This window comes from Natrix helvetica, assembly GCF_964273705.1.
Source record: "Natrix helvetica genome assembly, chromosome: 4".
NCBI lineage: Eukaryota > Metazoa > Chordata > Lepidosauria > Squamata > Natricidae > Natrix > Natrix helvetica.
In genome coordinates, this window is record NC_138550.1 from 80,072,637 (window position 1) to 80,093,426 (window position 20,790).

General features: G+C 35.4%; 1 protein-coding gene across 4 annotated transcripts in view; it reads left to right on the forward strand.

Moving 5' to 3' along the window:
- Positions 1-20,790, forward strand: part of MARCHF6 (membrane associated ring-CH-type finger 6) — a 115,730-nt gene that overhangs the window by 63,162 nt on the left and 31,778 nt on the right. For all 4 annotated transcript variants that reach the window (XM_081953379.1, XM_081953378.1, XM_081953380.1 and 1 more), the window contains exons 2-6: positions 4,543-4,639; positions 9,833-9,906; positions 13,353-13,496; positions 14,679-14,751; positions 15,673-15,841. In XM_081953379.1, the coding sequence (XP_081809505.1) occupies positions 4,543-4,639; positions 9,833-9,906; positions 13,353-13,496; positions 14,679-14,751; positions 15,673-15,841 (557 nt within the window). The remainder of the gene's footprint in view (positions 1-4,542; positions 4,640-9,832; positions 9,907-13,352; positions 13,497-14,678; positions 14,752-15,672; positions 15,842-20,790) is intronic.

A 20,790-nucleotide genomic window follows, 5' to 3' on the forward strand; every position in this document is an offset into this window, starting at 1 on the left:
CTATTAGAATGTACTTGATTTCATCTTTGGAGGTTAGAGATCAGAATTTGAAAGCAGAGTTCTTGCACATCCAGTTCCATCTTGGAGAAATGCAAAGGAATAATGGATACAGCTAGAGAGAAGTGTCTTCATTGACTAGCCATCTTGGTATAGAAAATATATTTACTTTCTTTATTTGTTTTATCCGTTTACCTCTGAAATACATCCAGTTAAAAAGAAAATCTTAAGTACAACATTTTTATCAAACTATGATCTGTACCAAAATAATTAGAAGCAGAATTATATGGATATTTTATTTATTTATTTATTATTTATTTATTCAATTTATGTGCTGCCCAACACACTATGTATCTACATGCTCTTTTCTTCTGCCAACTATTCAACTTTATGCAACAGGTTTTAATTTTGGGAAACTGTTTAAGCCTAACCTACAAAACAGAACCATTAAAATAAAAGTTATTTGATTCTTAATATTGATGTCACTTTCAATGTATTCTTTGGTAGCTTGCTTATCCTAGTGCAAGATTTACAGTATATAGGAAAGAAGAAAGGAAAATACACCTGCTAATTATCACTGCCTTATTAGTTTTTAATATTAAACATGGCATTTTTATCTGTGTAGACTGAAAATTGTAAATCTTAGAAACAATATCACTGGATTGTTTCCAAAATATATGAGAGTTTCCGGGGTGTCCGGGGTATTTACTTTCTTTTAGTGCTGTGTTAGGTCATTTAGAGAACTAGAATACAGTATGGTATTAGCAAAATAATGTTCTTTTTACCAAATTTTGCCAATATGATACTTTGCTAAATAGATGGAATATCTTTTACTAACTCAGCCTCCCTCCTACACAGATCCATTACTCTGACTTAGCATTCATATTGAATGTCATCTAGGTTTACTTGGAATTGTATTTGGTGTTAAATATAGCAAATAAGAAAATGGAAGAGCTAGCTTTGTGGTCACAAATTTTGAAGTGGGATTCATGGTGTCTAGGTTATTTACTGAATACAGCTAGTCCTTGACTTATAACCACAATTGAACCCAACATTTCCATTGCTAAGTGAAACATTTGTTAAGTGACTTTTGCCCCATTTTATGATGGTTCTTCTCACAATTGTTAAATTAATCACTGCACTTGTTAAGTTAGTAACACGGTTGTTAAGTCAATCTGGCTTCCCCATTGACTTTGCTCAGAAGGTCGCAAAAGGTGATCACATTACCCCAGAACATTGCAACTGTCATAAATATGAGTCAATTGCCAAGCATCTGACCATGGTGATACTGCAACAGTCATAACTGTGAAAAATTGTTATGTCACTTTTTCAGTGACCTCGTAACTTCGAACGGTCACTAAATGAACTGTTGTAAATCAAGGAGAGTTTGAAGTATTGTTGTTAACTAGAATTCTAAACGCTTGAAGCAAGCATTCGTGATAGAGAACCATTGGTAAGCTCACCTTACCTTTGCATTACAATAAACATGATGGGTCCTTTTCTGGATATAATCCCACCATTAGAAATTAGATGGGTGCTTAGAAATTGGCTTTTCATTTTCAGCACCATTCACGATTCTGGAGTAGTTGCCACAAGGCTGCCCCTCTAGTTTCCAACTGATTGAGAGGTTGGTTATTCCTAACACATTTCTATTTGTTTCAAATGACCGTGCATTTCATTATTCTATATATACCATATTTTTCAGAGTATAAGATGCACCTTTTTCCCTCAAAAAAAGAAAGTGAAAATTTGGGTGTGTCATATACACTGAATACATCATTTTTGGCCTCCCGAAACCCTCCCTCTTTGCAAAAATGGCCGTGCATAGCCTTTAGGAGGCTTCCAGAGTGCTGGAACGGGCCATATTTTGCTCATTTTTGGCCCCCCAGCCCTCAGGAGCACTCTGCAAGCCTCCTAAAAGCTGTTCATGCCCTTTGTTTGATGAAAAATGGGCCCGTTTTTGGGAGGTCTGCAGAGTGCAAAAACTTAATATGCCTCTTCAAAATCTTGGTGCGTCTTATACTCTAAAAAAATACAGTATATTTTAAAAATTGACTTAATACATCCTATATTGTTTTGCCATTTTAATGCTTTAATTAGACGCTGGCTATGCTTTAAAACACAGGGTGGCTCAGTGGCTAAGATGCTGAGCTTGTTGATCAGAAAGGTCGGCAATTTGACGGTTCGAATCCCTAGTGTCACGTAACTGAGTGAGCTCCCGTTACTTCTCCCAGCTTCTGCCAACCTAGCAGTTCGAAAGCATCTAAAAATGCAAGTAGAAAAAATAGGAACCACCTTTGGTGGAAAGGTAACAGTGCTCCGTGCGCCTTCGGCGTTTAGTCATGCCAGCCATATGACCACGGAGACGTTTTTGGACAGCACTGGCTCTTCGGCTTTGAAATGGAGATGAGCACCACCCCCTAGAGTTGGGAACGACTACCACATATGTGCAAGGGGAACCTTTACCTTTTATGCTTTAAAATAGGACAAAAATTAAGAGGTAAATGGTATGTTAAATGTTTAGCTCATGTTTAGTTGTAACTTTAAAAAATGGCAAACTCTAACATTGAAGATATTCCCATCAAAATGATTCACTGCCTGTTTGTTTACTATCATTCTGTAAATTGAAATCACTCTCGGATATAATTCCTGGTTCTTTTTAAGAAACATAAACTATCACACTAGTTTGACACAAACCAAGTTAGTTGGGAATGTGCTATCTGAAAATTTTGGTAGCATGATTCTGAAATGAAAGTTAGAGATGTTTGTCTTTAATAACAATATTCATTTACAACGTTATATACCCATTTTCTAAAATAAAAGTAACAATGTTTATTATATCTAGCTTGACTATTAGACAGTCAAATTTTCAATGAGTCTTCTTCTTAAAACTATAGAGTGCTAGCCTAAATAAAATTATTGCATATATAGTGATAACTATTGAAGAAGTCCCCCACCCCACATACATTGTATATACAGCTCACAGATTTCATAAATCTTTGTACTAGTGCATTTTGACATCTTGCCATCAGTTCTACTGGAGAGCAAGTTTCAGAAAATTCTCTGTGCAGAAAGCCTCTGCCCTTACCAGTCTGGGAATATGGCTCACTAGCCTTTGTATTACTTTACTGCAGTAGTTCTTAAACTGTGTGTAATTACCCCAAGTGGGTAATTTGAGTACATCTGGGATAATGAAGCAATTTTAATTGTTGGTTTGTGAGTTGAGGATTCAATTTGGAACTTCTGCTGCCAAGATACATGTGTATCTGGATTTGTTTTTGTTTTTGTGGGGTTAATGACATTTGAGATTGGGAAAAGGTTCAGTTGGTTAAACAATTTTAACAACTAGTACTCTTAAAATTGTATAGAGAAACATATACACTCCAAATTAATTTGGAGTGTTTTATTATTGTTGCTTTTGTACTGTGTAGAGTACCATATAAAATACTAAAATGGTATATTGGTTTCACCCTATTATATAGTTTAGAGCAGGGTTATCCTAGTGTTTCTGAGCTGAGAATCAGATTGGCACTCCTCTGGAGTGCTAGACCTATAGTGCTTGGCCAAGTCAAATACTAAATTTTATTTCATTTCATCTATATATTTATTAATATCAAATAATTAATATTTCTATTATCCATGCAGCAAGGCAGTGACCCAAAACACAAAAATATTATGTTTTATGAAAAGCAATGGATTCATCCCCACCCCAAAATACACAACCCCAACATACCACTTTGTCCAATTGTACTGTTACCAGGGATCCCAACTTGCAACATAGCCAAAGTACTCACAAAAAAACTTTGACATCTCATAGAGGGGAGTTGTTGTATCAGTTTCCCACTGCCTTGCAGTTGTTTAGTGATCTTGTGGGTTATTAAGCAGACAATCCCTGGAAAGGAGAATAGAGTACCTTGGAGTGGGGAAACCCTGGGTGGAAGTATGGAAGAGCTGAACATCCTCCCTGCTGATATCCAAACATGATTTTCAGTCCCTGAGTGGGAGACGTGGCTTACACCAGGACTCCTAAAAGCTCCCCTTCAGGAGGGTGGTTGAAGCGCCCATCCTCCTTATCTTATCTGTCCTCTGGGGCAGTAATTGCTTCATAGTTGAAAATCGTGCTTGGATATTGGCATGGCCCTTTTTCAGCCATCCAACATCAAGAAAAGCAGGAATTAACAACCTTTATGGCAGACTTTTATAGACATGATCTTTTTGGAGATCTAAACTTTTACTTAATTCTAGCAACTATTTTATTGTTAGTATGGCTGCTATGTTGCTGAAAGTGGCAGGAAACCTGTTATTTATTTTTTGAACTTTAAATTCTGAATTAACAAGTCAAATAGTCTTATAATTGTAATCTTTACTTCCTTTTTGCTCTTTTTGTAATTTTTATATTCTGTAATTTCTTAAATATTCTTTGTCGCTCTCTCCTTACTTTACGTTGTTTCTTTTATCCTTTTCTTTATTTCCACTTTTAAATATCTTTTAAAAAATAAAATGATATTTACAGTACTTTATATCAACTCTATTTGTTGTCAACAGACATATGTAGAGTATGTCGATCTGAAGGAACTCCTGAAAAGCCTCTATATCATCCATGTGTATGTACTGGCAGTATTAAATTCATTCATCAAGAATGGTAAGTTTGTTTTTCATTTGAAATATCTGTACATGGCATTCTACAATTTGTGCACAGAAACAATACAAGAAGTTATCTTCAAAATGATTGTATACTAGATATTAGTATGGAGTGAAATAATTAAATAGCACTAACTCTAACTTGACTTGTGTTGACCTGCAAATATTTGTTTCTTAACATCTCTACTAATAATTTGTAAATCCTCCAAAGACAGCCATATAAACTCTGATAATGACCATGCACTTTTTCCATGGGCTTTCAACCTCGCCAAGAATAGCTTTTCTAAATTGTCATCACTGAAATAGGTGGATTTCTTCTTGCTGATATTTTCCTTAACAAGGCTATTAGTTTCAATTTTGTCTAGGTTTCATTGATTGGTATTTCTTGTAGCTGACAGTACTTCATTACGGTAATCATCTCCGATCCATAATTTGAAAGGGTCTTTCTCTCACTCTCTTAATATTCAGATTTCATAGCAATACATTCCCACTCGAAAGATCACTGCTTCCACGATTTTGCTCTATTGACAGATCTTGTCTCCCACCCTAGGATTAATCTTCTCTTTACTTCTCCAGCCTACTGTCCATCTTTATCTATTCTTGAGCCCAAGAAAACAAATTATGTATCATCTTCACATCTTCATCTTCAACTGTAAGTTCACTAAGCATGTTGGTTGACATTATCTTTGTCGTCTTAATATTTAACATTAACCCAGATTTTCACTTTCCATTTTTAATTTTATATTGAGCTTTTCTAAATCATCTTTACTTTCAGCTAATAAAATTGTTGTCTATGTATTTCAATATAATAGTGCTTTAGCGTCCTATTTTGAGTCTAGGTGTCATCTCTTAACAATACTGCTTGTGTGCTTTATAAGTTAAACAGATAAAGGGGCAACTTATCTCCTGTCTATAGCTACTTCTCATTTTCTGAACAACTATCATTTCAAATTCAGTTCTTACAGCATTTTCTTCCTTATTGTAATGATTCTTCAGATGTTCTATTACCCTAAATATATTCCACATTCTGGCATGATCTGCGTATTCAAGGTTTTTCTTATAATCTGTTGTTGTCTTCATTATTATATTACCTATTTGATCTCATGGCTGTCTGCCTTTTTTGAACTTGCCATGCTTCTGTGTAGATAGGCATGATTATTATTTTTTAGAATTTCTCAAGTTAATCTTGCTTGGGCAAGAAATTAGCCCAATGATTCAATATTTACATTCTCTAGATTTGCCCTTTTCAGCATAGCTGAAAGTTGTAATCTTGATTTAATGGAACCCAACTTAATAGACTTTGATGCTGTGGATCAAGTTTCATCTGGATACCATACTAAAATAACAGAGAGGTTCATGTATACAAAATAATCCAGATGAAGCAGTCAAATTTACATTAATTTTACTGTAATGTTATGATCTATACATCCATATATGTGTGGTAAAATTTAGGCAATACCATTGCTGCTGTTTGTTTAACAACATCATTAGGCAATAGTGACATGCTTTTATATATACCGTATTTTTTGGAATATAAAATGTACCCCCCCCCCCAAAAAAAAGAGGGTGAAAATTTGGGTGTGTCTTATACACCAAATGTAGCCACCCCACCCCACCCCACTACAGGCCAAAAACATGAGGCATGGAGGCAGCTATGATCCCTGCAGCCTGGAACAGCTGATTGAGAGTATTCTGGCAGTCTGATCCTCCGCCAATCAACTGTGATGAATCAGGCTGCAATAAGTGCTAAAGCTGACCTGCCTGGTCAGAGTTTGCAGCAGCAATCATATTCAAAAAGTGCACACAAGTAACTGATTCAGCAGGATTCAAAATAATAATAATATAAAATACCAAAAGCAGGTTTTCCAAGGTAGCAGTAAATACAAGCAAAACACAAGCAGTTTCACTTTTAGTCCTCAGCTAAGCCAGGCTCCTTCCTGTCTCCTTGTTGCTCACACAGCAAATACTGTTTCAGAATCCAAATATCCCTCATTGGCTGACTTAGTTGCTATGCCTATTGATTGTCTGACCTTGTTACCATGTATTCCAAGTCATGAACTCTCACACGCTGACAGGAAGCTAGCCAGCTGAATACCATGGATGCTGGTAGGCAGAGGCAGAATTTATTTTCTTCTCATTTCCCTCCCCAAAAACTAAGATGCACCTTATACTCAAAAAAATACGGTCATGGAAATTTGGGAATAACGGACATCCCCTTTCCCCAAACTGTCAGTTTAACTGTACATTTTTCCCAATCTCAAGACCACAAAGATACAGACCATGCTTGTTTTCATAGAATCTTTAACATTTTAACTATCTCTAGAGTTTCACAAGATGTTTTTTTACACCTGTTTTTTCCCTCAGCTAGTTTCTTCTAGAGTTGTTTATTTAATATATTCTCTCCCTGAAAGTGCTTTCATCATTCTTCAGTATGATTTGTAAAGATTTTTAGTTTAGGCTTCATTTACATCCTTTGCCTCTACTTACTCTCTTCTAATAATTATTTTTATTCCTATTTTGACTACAAATGTTCCTACAATTTCCCTTTTTTCTTGGCATTTTCATGTGTTTACTGATGTTTTAAATTGAGATAGCTTTCCTTTGACTTTCTTGATTGATGTTGAAAGTCTGCATTCAATGCATCATAGTCCAAGTTCTTTATCTTCATCTTTGCCCTACATGATAACTGATGTTGGAACTCACTTGGATCTTTTCCCTTTCATAATTTTTTTTGTTTCACTTTTCATAATTTCTCCATCAATTTTCAGGTTCTCTTTTACATAGGTAAGTATACAAAATCTGTTCTTAATCTGATTTATATTTTTACTATATACACTTCAAGTCAAATCTTGCTGGTTCACTTTAATTTCTTAAGTCAAACCTACACGACTGACCGTGACAGTTCTCCATCTTCTGTTTCCTTATTAGGTAGTTTATTTGATTATAGTATTTTTCTAGGAAATAATAAAATAATAGTTGTAGAGTTAAAGTAGTTATTGATATTAAGATTTTTTTTCACAAAATTCTTTCTCCTGCATTATTGAATCTATTTAATCAAGATCTTCAAATAATTCTAGGACCCTCTATTTTCCCAACATTTTCAGTCATCAATTATGATTGGAAATAACTAATCATACATCCTTCTGGTGATGTGTTCAGCACCTCTTTCAGCATGCCCTAAAATTCTTCAGTGTCTTTCACTCTTGCACCTATAGTATGCTACATTGTACAGGTAGCTCACACTTGTTTAACATTTATGTTCACTGAATATCCACTAATTTTGCTAGAAATAATCCTGTCATTTAGTGGGTTATAAAATTACTTTAACGATGTCCTTTATGAATATCTAAGTTACTTCATTCCTTTGTATAGTTTCATGTTTTGAATACTTTCTAAGTTGATTTTGGAGTTCCTTCTTACAGATGAATTAATTAATCTTTTACTGTACCTGCAAACCCTTTCTTCATTTCCATTGTGGATTACCCTTAGCTAAAAGCTCTTTTTGATATTACCAGCAGGAGCTTTATCAAGAGTTTTTGTTCCTATCATTTCAAAACGAAAGCTTTAAAAGCTTCCTACAAGAAACTAAAGAAAAAAATATTATTAAAAGGCTAAATATTTTTTTACATGTGAAAATGTTAATTATAAAAACATATTCTGAATATGAGATCAGAATTCAAACTGTTTATACATTTTAAATCATTGAAAATGCAAGAATTCTGTAAATGTCTTTTGCAGTATATATTAATGATTAATGGGCATTACACATTTTGTAATAAAAGTTTCCATTATATTCATTTTTTTACATTCTGTTTTCTCATTTTGTTACATTTGCCACGAGTTACGTTGGCCGGTATTGAAGTGCAGGCTTGGTCATTTCTCTGGTGTACATAGCATTAGTTATAGAAGTAGTTTTTAGTGGGATCTAAAACAGTAGTTTGTTACCATAGAAGAATTCATTTTTCAAAACAAAAATAGTCATAACAGTAAGCATTTTGAGCCTCTATTTTGCTTATAAATGCATTTCAACCAATTTTGTTGTATTTAAGTACAATGACAATAAAGATTATACTTATACTTAAATATTTATGTTTATTTTATGCCCTAATTTGTTTATTTTATCAATGTAATTTTGCTTAAAAGTTTTAAGCAGAAAAATTCTAGTTTGGTCTAATTTGTCCGCATGACGTTCTTCCAAAGCTTTCTAGTTTGTCTAAATGGCCTTTCGCAAACTATAGATGGGTAGCAATGTCTTTCGGGAGTGTAGTGACTTTTTCCTTGCAACCCTGCCACACACCCCATTATTTTTTCGATACATGAACACTGATATTTGCCAAGGCAAGAAAGATCCCTGGATGTTAGTTTGGGTTTTTTTGAGAAATATTACACACCTTGTTCTTGGGATGATTTTGTTTATTTGACGGCTTGTATCACATTCTTAGTTCATATTTATTCAGAAATATTGAAGATTCAATATAGCTTCACAAACCCATTTTTAAATTCAAACAGATTTACAAACTGATTTTTTTAAGCAGAACTGTATCTCAAGTTAACCAAAATGTCTCAATCATTTATATTTTTAAACATACTTTTAATACTTTGCTTTAAGCAGCACTGCCCAATGCTTTGCTTATTCAATTCAAAAACACTCATTCTTAACAAAAGTACTGTATTTTTTGGAGTATAAAACCCATCTCCCCCCCCCCGAAAGTGGGTGAGAATTTAGGTGCATCTTATAGACCAAATATGGGCGTTTTGGTGTTCCCAAGCCCTCTGTGCTTTGATTTTTCGCCCTCTCCGGCCCCCAGAAGCTCTGTGCAGTACTCTGCACCGCCTGTTTTCACCAAAAACATTTTTAGCAAAAACGGGCCATATGGAACACTGCACAGCACTTCTGGGGGCTGGTAAGGGTGAAAATGAGACACGTGTAGGCCAAAAACTGTTTTTTTCTTGTTTTCCTCCTGTAAATTTAAGTGCATCTTATAGTCCGATGCATCTTATAGTCTGAAAAATACACTATTTGAAGAAAATCAGTACTTATATCATAATTAAATTATAAAATATAAATTGAGTTATTAAAATATATATTTTATTACTATTTTCCTTTTTAAAAATTCTTAGATACTTTCTCTCTTGAATATTATGTTTTTTTCTAACACTGTAAATTTATTATTACCATATATTTTAATTGCAGCTTAGTCCAATGGCTCAAACACAGCAGAAAAGAATACTGTGAATTATGTAAACACAGATTTGCTTTCACACCAAGTAAGTATATGACATGAATATATACTATGTGTTCATGAAATAGTTATTCTAAGGTTTATGTTTCTTGTAAGGGATTATTTAGCCAGACTGGAAAATTCAAATAATTGCTTCCAAGAAGTGAAATTACATGTGTTGTTGTAATTGGCTTCATTTCAACCAAGGCTGTGCAGTTCCTTGGAATAAATGGTGTTACAGTGGTACCTTGGTACTCAGTTAATTGGTTCTCGGAGGTTCCAATGAGGCTCCAATGAGTACCAAAAATGATGAGTACCAAGCAAATTTTTCCCATAAGGAATAATATATTGAGACACAAAGAAGCTGACACTGACATGTTTTAGCTTGGGCATTGAGTACCAAACAAATGATGAATACTGGGACAATATTTTCATGTCAAAATGCGTTGAGTACCAAATTCTATGAGTTTCAAAGCAGTTGAATACAAAGGTACCACTACACTGCTTTGGCTTAGCTCAAGGAGGCAGAATATACATGCCAAATAATTCTCTTTTCAAGCAATCTTTCTACTAAGAAATATAGATACATAAATATATAACAAATATTTTCTAACATGTATTATGTGATGTGTCACAAAGATAAAAATTTTTGAACACTGTGGCACTTACATAAAGAAGTCATATTGGTTTTAACCAATTTATAATTAAAGTCATTAGTTATTAGAGTCATTTAAGCCATTAGATGTGGTAAAAAATTAAGTGATAATTACTTCATTTGCAAGCCTCTAATTCATTATGATGGGAAATCTTGAAGAACATTACTGTACTTTTCCACGGGAAAAATGCTGCAAGGGAAATAAAGTAAGAGCAATAGGAAGGCCAAGAAGAAAACAAGTTTCTTTTTCTTTATTTCATTCATACTCCAGTGAACAGAATATTAAGTCACAATTTATTTTATTCAAGATCATTTGAACAGACCCAATCCAAAGTAATCATGATTTATTTAGTCAATTCATGGTTTATTTGCTCTTACTTTTATCAGTCTTCAGATGATATCCTAACCATCTAAGCCAGGGGTGTCAAACTTGATTTCATTGAGGTCTGCATCAGAGTTGTGTTTGACCTTGGAGGGCCAGAGTGGGTGTGGCCAGGGTGAGCATGGCCAGCTTGACATCATTCATGTCAGGGGCGCCTGTAGTGGACCAAGCGCTCTGCTAGAGAAAACGGGCTCCCGAGCTTCGTTTTCAGCTGCAATGACCTGCAACCCCCTGAGAGCGAAAATGGTGGCCCTCCCAAGCTCTGTTTTTGCTCGCAGAGGCACCACAGGCCAATCCGTTGCTGTTTCCAGGGAGGCCCCACAGGCCAGATCTAAGCACTCCTTTGACCAGATCCGGCCCCTCGGTCTTGAGTTTCTGTAGGTCTTTTTCTATAGGTTTCTATATGTTTTGCTTTCTTTAATGGTGTACATCTGTTGTCTATTTCATGGGCTTTATGTGAGGATATGCCTTTCTAAGTTTTGAGGTGTTTTTATGACATATATGTTTTTTCTATAAGAAGCAGGCTGTTTATGCTGTTTTTTTAAAAGATAGAGACAGATTTTATGTAGGTATTTATGTTTAGCATTTGTATAGTTTTCAGAGAATTACTACAGGTAGTCCTCACCTTTCGAGCACAGTTGAGCCCAACATTTCTGTGGTTAAGTGAGACATTTGTTAAGTGAGTTTTGCCCCATTCTATGACCTTTCTTGCCACAGTTAAGTGAATCACTGCAGTTGATAAGTTACTAACCCAGTTGTTAAGTGAACCTGACTTCCCCATTGACCTTGTTTGTCAGAAGGTCGCAAAAGGGGATCACTTGACCTTGGGACACAGCAACGGTCATAAATATGAACCAGTTGCCAAGCATCTGAATTTTGACCACATTAACATGGGCACAAAGGTCATAACCATTGAAAACGGTCAGAAATCACATTTTCCAGTGCCATTATTGTAACTTTGAATGGTCACTAAGTGAACCTTTGTAAGTCGAGGACTACCTGTATTATTATGTGCCTCTAAGGAAGATGGTCCAGTTCTTGCAACCAGTACAACCCAGAATTTGTGAGTAGCTGGGTTAATCATAGAGCAATGCTTCTTAAACTGCTTGATCACTATTTTTTAAACTAAAAGCCACTATTATACAGAATGCAAGAGCTGACTGTTAATAAGACAAAAATAAAATGTTTTGAGACTTTCTTCTTGTAATGATCAAAATCATCTGACCTGTGTTCAGTGTTTTCAAATAAACCCTGCTATTTTAAAAGAACTACCTACAAAGCGTCTTGATAAATTTAAAAACTTATAACACAAAATTCAGAGCATTTGCCGAGTCTCATTTATAAATTGTTGGTGAAATCGAACTAAGTAATAAATTAAAATGTGAAGAACTTAGGCAGAAAAATTGATATGTAGCAATGGGAATTTCAGTGGGAAAAAACATTAAATTCACATTGGGTTTTGTGCTTAGGGAAAGCTAATATAGGTGGTTTTATGATTAGTATATTATTCCATTGTTAATTGCTAAAATAGTTCATTCTCTGCACATTGTTGGAAGTGTAATTAGCAGGTTCCATATTTTGTGGCAATGTTGTAAACAATTTGGAAAATACTTTATAATAGAATGCTGTAAAGCATTTTTCAATTTTAAAAGCTGATTTTCCCTTCCAACCTATTATTATTTTATTTAATATTAGTGAACTATACTCCTGCAAAAATATATTGGGTTTGTACATGGGAAAATGCTACAAGGATATTCTGTGGTTCCTATTGGAAATAGGCACAGTTTCTTCTGTTGAAGAACGACTAATTAACTTCCAGTACTGCTGCTCCATGTCTAAAATAACTTTGTATTTCAAAAGTAAACCTGACGTAGAATTTAAATTATGTTGGAAACCGATTTTGGATTATAGATCTGTATACAGATTTAGTTGGAGTTACATCCAAAATGGGGATTTCTTTGAACATAAATTCTTTGTTTGAATAGGAACTACTGTTTTTATTAATGTTACATATTTTATACTGTCCTATTGTTTTTGATATTCATTATTACTTGGCATTTAACAATCATTTATAATTTTTTTAATGATGCAGTATATTCACTTATTTAAAACTAATGAAATATTGGAAATGTTAACCTAATTTAATAATGCTGATAAATTTCATTTAATCAGTTGATGCTTTAATTTTAATTTTCTTTTTTGCTCCCCTCTTTCTCTATTTCTTTGTTTGTATTTTTTTCTTTTTCTTTGCCTATATAAAAATATAGTAATAAAAATACTTAATTCTGTAATTCACTTAATGGTCCAACTTGATAAAAGAACTTTCTGATGTGTTTTTCTCCCCATTAATTTTAGCCATTGTTTATTTTGTCATATACATTATTAAGAGCAGTTCTGTTATGTATTAGTTTTATTAAAACAATAAAAGTTTCATGGTTTCCTCCTTTTCTTAAAGTTTATTCTCCAGATATGCCTTCTCGGCTGCCAATCCAAGATATATTTGCAGGATTGGTTACAAGTATTGGCACAGCAATACGATACTGGTTTCACTATACTCTTGTGGCCTTTGCATGGTTAGGAGTTGTACCTCTTACAGCATGTAAGTATGTAATACAATATACATAGGCAGTACAAGGCAGTAGGAAAAATGTATTTTCAGTTGCCTCTCAGGAAGTGAATTTATCAGCAAAATCAGACCATAACATTTCAAGGTTGACTCAGCCTTCCATCATTTCAAGGTCAGTAAAATGAGGACCCAGATTGTTGGGAGCATAGGCTGATTCTGTAAACCGCTTAGACAGGGCTGGAAAGCACTATGAAGCGGTATAAGTGCTATTGCTATTGCTGTACGTTACAGAAAAGGCAGTTGCTAGAGTTGAATGCACAATTCTTCAAAGATTAATCTATATAGCTTCAAGTGTTACTAATGCTTTCACAAAGAACAGGGCCACACTTAAATGTGTTAAGCTGCTTTCTAAAGCATTCCAGAATATTGTTTACTCTGTTTTTTTGGTAGTCATGCTAAAATCATAAATAGTGGTGGAAAAGACTATCTTTATCTATATTTTAGGGTTTTTAATCCCGTCTTTATTATTTTTAAAAATAACTCAAGGTGGCGAACTTATCTAATACTTCTTCCTCCTCCTATTTTCCCCGCAACAACCCTGAAGATGAGATGGGTTGAAAAGAGAATGACTGTCTAAAAGTTACCCAGCCGGTTTTCATGCCTAAGGCGCAATTAGAACTCAGAGTTTCTGGTTTCTAACCAGGTGCCTTAACCACTAGACCAAACTGTGCGAAAGCAGCACATTGTGATGCTAATCTTAGTTTTTATGTTTTGATTTATCTATCTTTATATAGAGCAGCTTAATTTCCTATATACTAGCTATATGAAGGTTTAATTTTTATATATTATGTATTGTCCCAGAAACTTCGGCAATTTTCTATTGTTAATTGGGTAATAAAAAACAAACCTAAAGGGATTAAGTTACTGGGTGGATAGTCTGACATGATTCAAATTTCCATAAGTATCTAAGTGTTTAGTTTTGGAACATGACATAGATATAACTCAATCCAAATCTAAAGGGTAAAGATTGCTGTATGGGGAAACATATGTATTGCTCTTTTTAGCTTGAATTGGTTCATTTCCTCAGATATACTGTGAGATTTGCCATTGTTAGTATTGGTTAAGATAACCCTGAAGAAGCTGCCAAATATGCTCTTATCAGTTATATTTTGATAACATTCACCAGGAATTGTATTTACTTTCTCTGCTCTTTAGGCCGTATCTACAAGTGCTTGTTTACTGGCTCTGTGAGCTCACTATTGACGCTGCCATTAGATATGTTATCAACGTAAGTATTAACCTATACATACATATATATATATATATATATATATATATATATATATATATATATATATATATATATATATATATATATATATATATATATATATATATATATATATAGCTTACTCATACATAAAACTCAGTGAATTAATATTGAATATCAATCTAATTTTAACTATACTTTAATATATATTTTAATATTAATAAGCCACATTAATAATATTGTGAAAGAATATCAGACCATTATTTTAAATTGTAAATAAAGTAAGAGTCAGACTTTAAACATTAAACTTGATGTTAAAAATCACTTCAGTTTAGTTTAAAATGTTTATAAAAAGAAATATTATTTAATAATGCTAATGTCCAATAATATGGGGAAGGTACCTGCAATGATTTGTGGTCTTCATTCCAATTTTATACTGTATTCATGCACTACTTGTCAGATACAAAAACCACTAGGAAGTATAAATATGAACTATTATAATATTACTTTAACATTAATATTATAATATTTTATAATTTTACATTCTAATGTTTTAAGCAGTCCAAAGTAGCCCCACAGTGACATGGGCAACCAGTAAGTTTAATAATAAATGAATAAATACATATTAATTATTTGTAGAAAATTAATGGCTAAGGAGTTCTTATATTAATTGGTATGATATAACCATAATTAGCATGGTTATTAATATAAAATAGAATAAACTTGTGGTTTATAATTTGCTGACTTATATGACTTTTATTCAATCCCAGACTAATTTGTAAGGAAATGGATAGAATAGTTTGAAGCTGAAATAATTACAAGCTACCAAAGTATGTTTTTTGCCTTATGGGTACTTGATAGTAGAGGCAATCAGCAGCAGTGATTTCTACTAACGGTTATGTCAACTGTTGTATAATGTGTTGGATATCTCTTCAACAGGGAAAATTTATTGGCAGACTGTTTGCAAGGTTGTTTTGTTGTGACATGCACACTCTGTGCGTTTATCAGCCTTGTATGGTTACGTGAACAAATTGTCCATGGAGGTGCACCACAGTGGCTAGAACAGAATCAGCAGCAAGCCATTAATGGTGTTGGGCAACAGAATGAGGTAACATGCTGTTTACGTTATATGCAGTAACTTTCAGTTTGATTTATACTGTGTTTTCCCGAAAATACAACCTGTCCTGAAACTAAAGCCTTGCCATATTTTTCGCATGTGCAAAAATATAAGCCCACCTCCGAAAATAAACGCCCTGGACAACACCCCCCCCCTCCGGCCAGGCAGAGCACCGCTCACTGACATAGCGGTATCCTGAAGGCGCCAAGCCGCAGGAGCCAGGGGGGAGAAAGGCGCTTACATTGCTTGGCGCCTTCGGGATACTGCTAGGTTGGGGAGTGGCGTTCTGCCTGACCGGAGGGGGGGAGTTGCCAGGTGGCTGCTCCCTTGCCCCAACATGTCCAGGCCCAGCTTTCCCTGCAGCAGCAGCCGCCATGCTCTGAGCATAACGTCTTCTCCGGTTCCCAAACTCGGCTGCCGAGTCTTCCAGCAGCTGCTGCTCTAGGAGTGTGCTCTATGGTTGTAGGCTGGCTGCTGTTACTCTCTGTAAGAGAGTCTTCCGGACAGAGAGTCTTCCAGCAGCCAGCCCACAACCACAGAGCGCACTCCTAGAGCAGCCGCTGCTGGAAGACTCGGCAGCCGAGTTTTGGAGTTTGGAACCGGAGAAGATGTTATGTGCGGAGCCCCGCGGCAGCGGCAGCTGCTGCAGGGAGAGTTGGGCCAGACATGTTGAGGCTAGAAGGCATGCCTGCTGGGAGCGGAACAGGCTTTTGTGCAACCCATTCTCCAGCCGGGCAGAGCTCCTTGCACTGACCTAGGGGGTATACCGAATGCGCCAAGCTGTGGGAGCTGTGGAGCGGGCAGAGCGCCACGTGGCTTGGCGCCTTAGGGATACCCCCTAGGTCAGTGAATGGCACTCTGCAGGCTGGAGAGGGGGTTTGCTGGGCGGTTGCTCGTGAGTTTGGTCACCTCATGGCTGCTTCACCCCTGAGGCTGTGCCCTGCTCTTCGGGAGCCAGTTCTCAAGGGAGCAGCCGCCCGGCAACCCCAAAACAATAAGCCCTCCCCTATAATAAGCCCAAGGCCATACTATTACATAGCCAACATCGTATTATATTATGAAATGTTTACATCAATTCATCTTACCATTAACTCCCAAAAACAATTATTGGCTCTTCTGCTCTCCATATACCATATTTGTACTTATCCATCACTTTCTTCTCCCTCTCTCCTCCCCCTCCCTACTTCCTTTCTTTCCTCTGTCACCCTTCTCTTCTCTACTTCCCCTTCCTCTCTCCTCCTCTCTCCCCTTTCCACTCCTCCTTTCTCTCGTCCTCTTCCCCCCGCCGCCCTCTCTCCTATCCCTTTCTTCTTCCCTTATCTCTCTCCTCTACTTCACACTCATCTCATTTACTTGGTGTATTTCAGTTTCTGAGAAAGCTCCATTTTATGTTGATGTATTTATAATTCCTTTTCAGTATACATGTTTAATTTTAACATATATTTTCCTCCTTTTTAAAAAAAAGAGAACAAAAAACTATACATATATAGTCATTATACTTTTAACCCCGCCCCCTTGTCTAATTTTGGCCAAGATGTAGACCTGGTTACAATTCTCATCATTATATTTATATAATTATACATCCTTACACACCCCCACTTTGTAATTCTGTCTTTAAATCTCAATAGTTTCCCATTGTAAGTATATTTCATGTTTCCTCTCAATTTTTCCATATTTTGGTTTAGATTACCCTTGATTGTCTATAAATGGCAATCCTTACTGTTCAATGTTCATTACAATTCCCTTAATATACTATATAGAATAACAAGCGGTACACCTCTCACTTTGTTCATCATCTTAAAAGTTCTATATATGTCCATGTTTCATATATGCTTAATTGTCCTTCTATTGTCATATTCAATCAATGAGCAACTCACTTTAATATCATGTATAAAAGTGAATCACAAACCTCTGCTTTACAATCTCCCCATATCGGTTTCATATTTGTCCATATTCTATGTGTATTAACCTTTATTTAATTATCTTTCCATTATCATATTCAGTCAGCAACTCCATTTTATTATCATATTTAGAAATAAACCCCTTATCTTAGCTTTATATTTTCCCATATAACAATTTCTAGTTGTCTGATTTTTTCCTAGTAAGTCTTTTGTCCCACTTTTCTATTCTTGCCTTCTCCCTTTTCTTTGTTTTGACATGTCCACCCTCTTCAATTTTCCCCAAGCCTCCATCAAAAAGATCTTTTATACTCCCCTTTTTGGGGGCGTAACCTCCTATTTCAATTTTCCTTATGCCACTGTCAATCTCCAAAACATATTTTGTCTGCTTTTTGTTCATTTTTGTTGGGACAGATCCCCCCCTTTACAATTTTCTCTATACCACTGCCAAGTCCAATGGAATTTTTTGTCTGCTTTTTATTTCCCACCGTTTCTACCCCTTCATTGTCTCTCTCCCCTACTTCCTTCCCTTCTTCCTTAAATACCTGCTTCTCTGAATTCAGAATTCTATTTAGGCTTGATTTTAACGATTTATGCATATTTTTTTACAATTTCACGTAGTTCTTCAAATTCCCACCTTTCCATAATGTCGAGTCCCAAAGTTACAGTTAGTTATACAATTCTTATTTCAGAGTTCTGGTCCACTTAAATTTATCTACTTCAGCTGCTGTGGGGAAGAGCAACAGGAGCTATTGTGGTCTTTTGTTCTTCCTTAATGTCCAGTTCCAAAATTGCAGTTATACCAATCTTATTTCAGAATTCTGGACCACCTTAAATTTGGTTAATTCAACTACTGTGAAAATGGAAGAGAAGTTGGAGCCATCTTGATCTTTTGCAGACAAAAAAAAAGGGGGGGGGGGAGACCGTATTTCCCCAGTTCTTGATTTTGTTACTATTTTTTCCTTGGTACTTTCTGCTTCTCGAATATCTCAAAATATATTAATTTCCCACACAGGCTAGATTAGGTTATCAGTTTTCATTAAGGAGATGATGCTTTTTTCTTGATCTTTCTCCCTTGTTGTATTCCAGTTCTCATTAGTTGCTTGAAATATGTTGCTTGAAATATATTAGTTAAAAGACACTTGGACGAAGCAAATCTTCACGCTCCTGGACTCCTTTAAAAACACAATCTTTTCAAGTCCACAACCAAATTTAGAGTTTGTGTTTAAGTAGGGTGTGTTTAAGTAGGTTTGCCACTTCTCTTCTTTCTCCTTTCTGTCCAAATTATTTCAAGCAAATGGCTCTCTTTTGGGCTAGTGATTCAACCCTCCATTTCCCCCCTTCTTTCTTTCTTTTTGCCAAAATCCCGATCTGTTCATCAATATTATTTATGCTCTCAAAGTTCTTTTCCTTTTCCAAATTCTGATTTATAACTGTGGGTTAATAGATCTTACCAGGCTTTCATCTCGCCTCTGCACGCTCTTGTTCAGCTGCTTTGGCCTGGAGCCAGCTTCTTGTGCAGTCATGTTGCCATGCTGCCATCCTGGCTCCGATTCAAAGGGCAAATCTCTTACCTATGAGGGACCTGTTGCACTCCCTCTGGGTCTGATGAGATGCTGCCCCTTCTTCACCCCCCCCCTCTCCCCACAGGGGGCTTCTGATCCAAAAACGGATCTCGGAGACAGTTTATCAGATAGGGTTCATGTGAGGTTCTTCAGAGCTCACATGCCCCACGTCTGTCGAGCTGGAGGACTTCAGGTCGACTCTCCCAGTTTGAATTTTTTTGATACATGTAAGCCTTTTCTCTTTCTTTTTCCTATCTTTAAACAGCTGGAAGTGTTTATCAAACATGTTGGATTCATTCATATAATCTGTTGCATAAAACATTTTTTTCTCGCACAAGCTTTACGACTTGAGGTTAATCCAAAGAGTGGTATGTTTATAATGATATTGAACACTGATGCTTTATTTCTTATGCTTATTAAATGTCACAGAAAGGCTATGTTTAACCATATTACTAAATCATTGTTTACCACGAAATGAGCTTCAGTAAGCAGCTTTATGAACTACCTACTTCTGCTGTTGGGAAAACAACTTCAGACTTGTTTTACATTATTTTGAAATAATAGAGTTTATGAATAAATGCAAATTTTCTTTTAAAACAAATTTAAAATATTTACATATTTTTCATCATGTAATAATTCACAGCACTCTACAGGATTAAAATACATTTTGACTATAATGACCTATGCAGATTAATATATGGATCTTAATGAAGAACTGGTTTTTTACTTCCATGTTACCAAGAACACTTCCAGATGGTATCCATTGCTCCTAAAATAAAAGAACATTTTTTTAAAAATGGCAGACTTTTCCTGGGATCGTTAGTTCTTGTGAGATTTCATAAATATTTAAAAATAATTTTAATTTCCTTTGGCATATTCAATCCTTGCAAAGTTGCAACTAAATTAGAGTTATGGTACAACCACCAAGGCCTCTAATATCTGAAAAGGCATTTTTTCAGATTTCCTAGACTTACTTTTTTAAGTTAACCTCAGCATAAAAGTGGTAGCTAATCCAGTTTTTCTACTAGGTGTATCATAGAACAAGCTTGCAGCTATGTGGTATACTATCCATAGCTTTCAGATGATTTACAGAGTGCATTATGATATCAAGTGTTGAGGCTTTTAATTCATGCCTGAAGTGATCAACCATATTTCTTCAGCTAACAACGCTTCATCAATCTTATTAGAAGATTCAAGTTACTTGAATCCATGATCCATACACTGACTGAAATATTTGTAGCCCTTTCTGATTATATAATAGATGTAAAAATGTTGTCATTGACACTGTAATGGAATTTTGTTCTATTCTGCTGATGACTCCCCCTACTAATTTCCTATAGTTATTGAATGACATTTATTGTAGTCTGGACCTACCATCTGGGCCATTCCACCAGCAGTTAAAACACCAACGGTGAACAGATTGAGAGTAAATAATCCGTCACAAAGTTTCAAGCATCTTGTCCACATCCTTAACCTA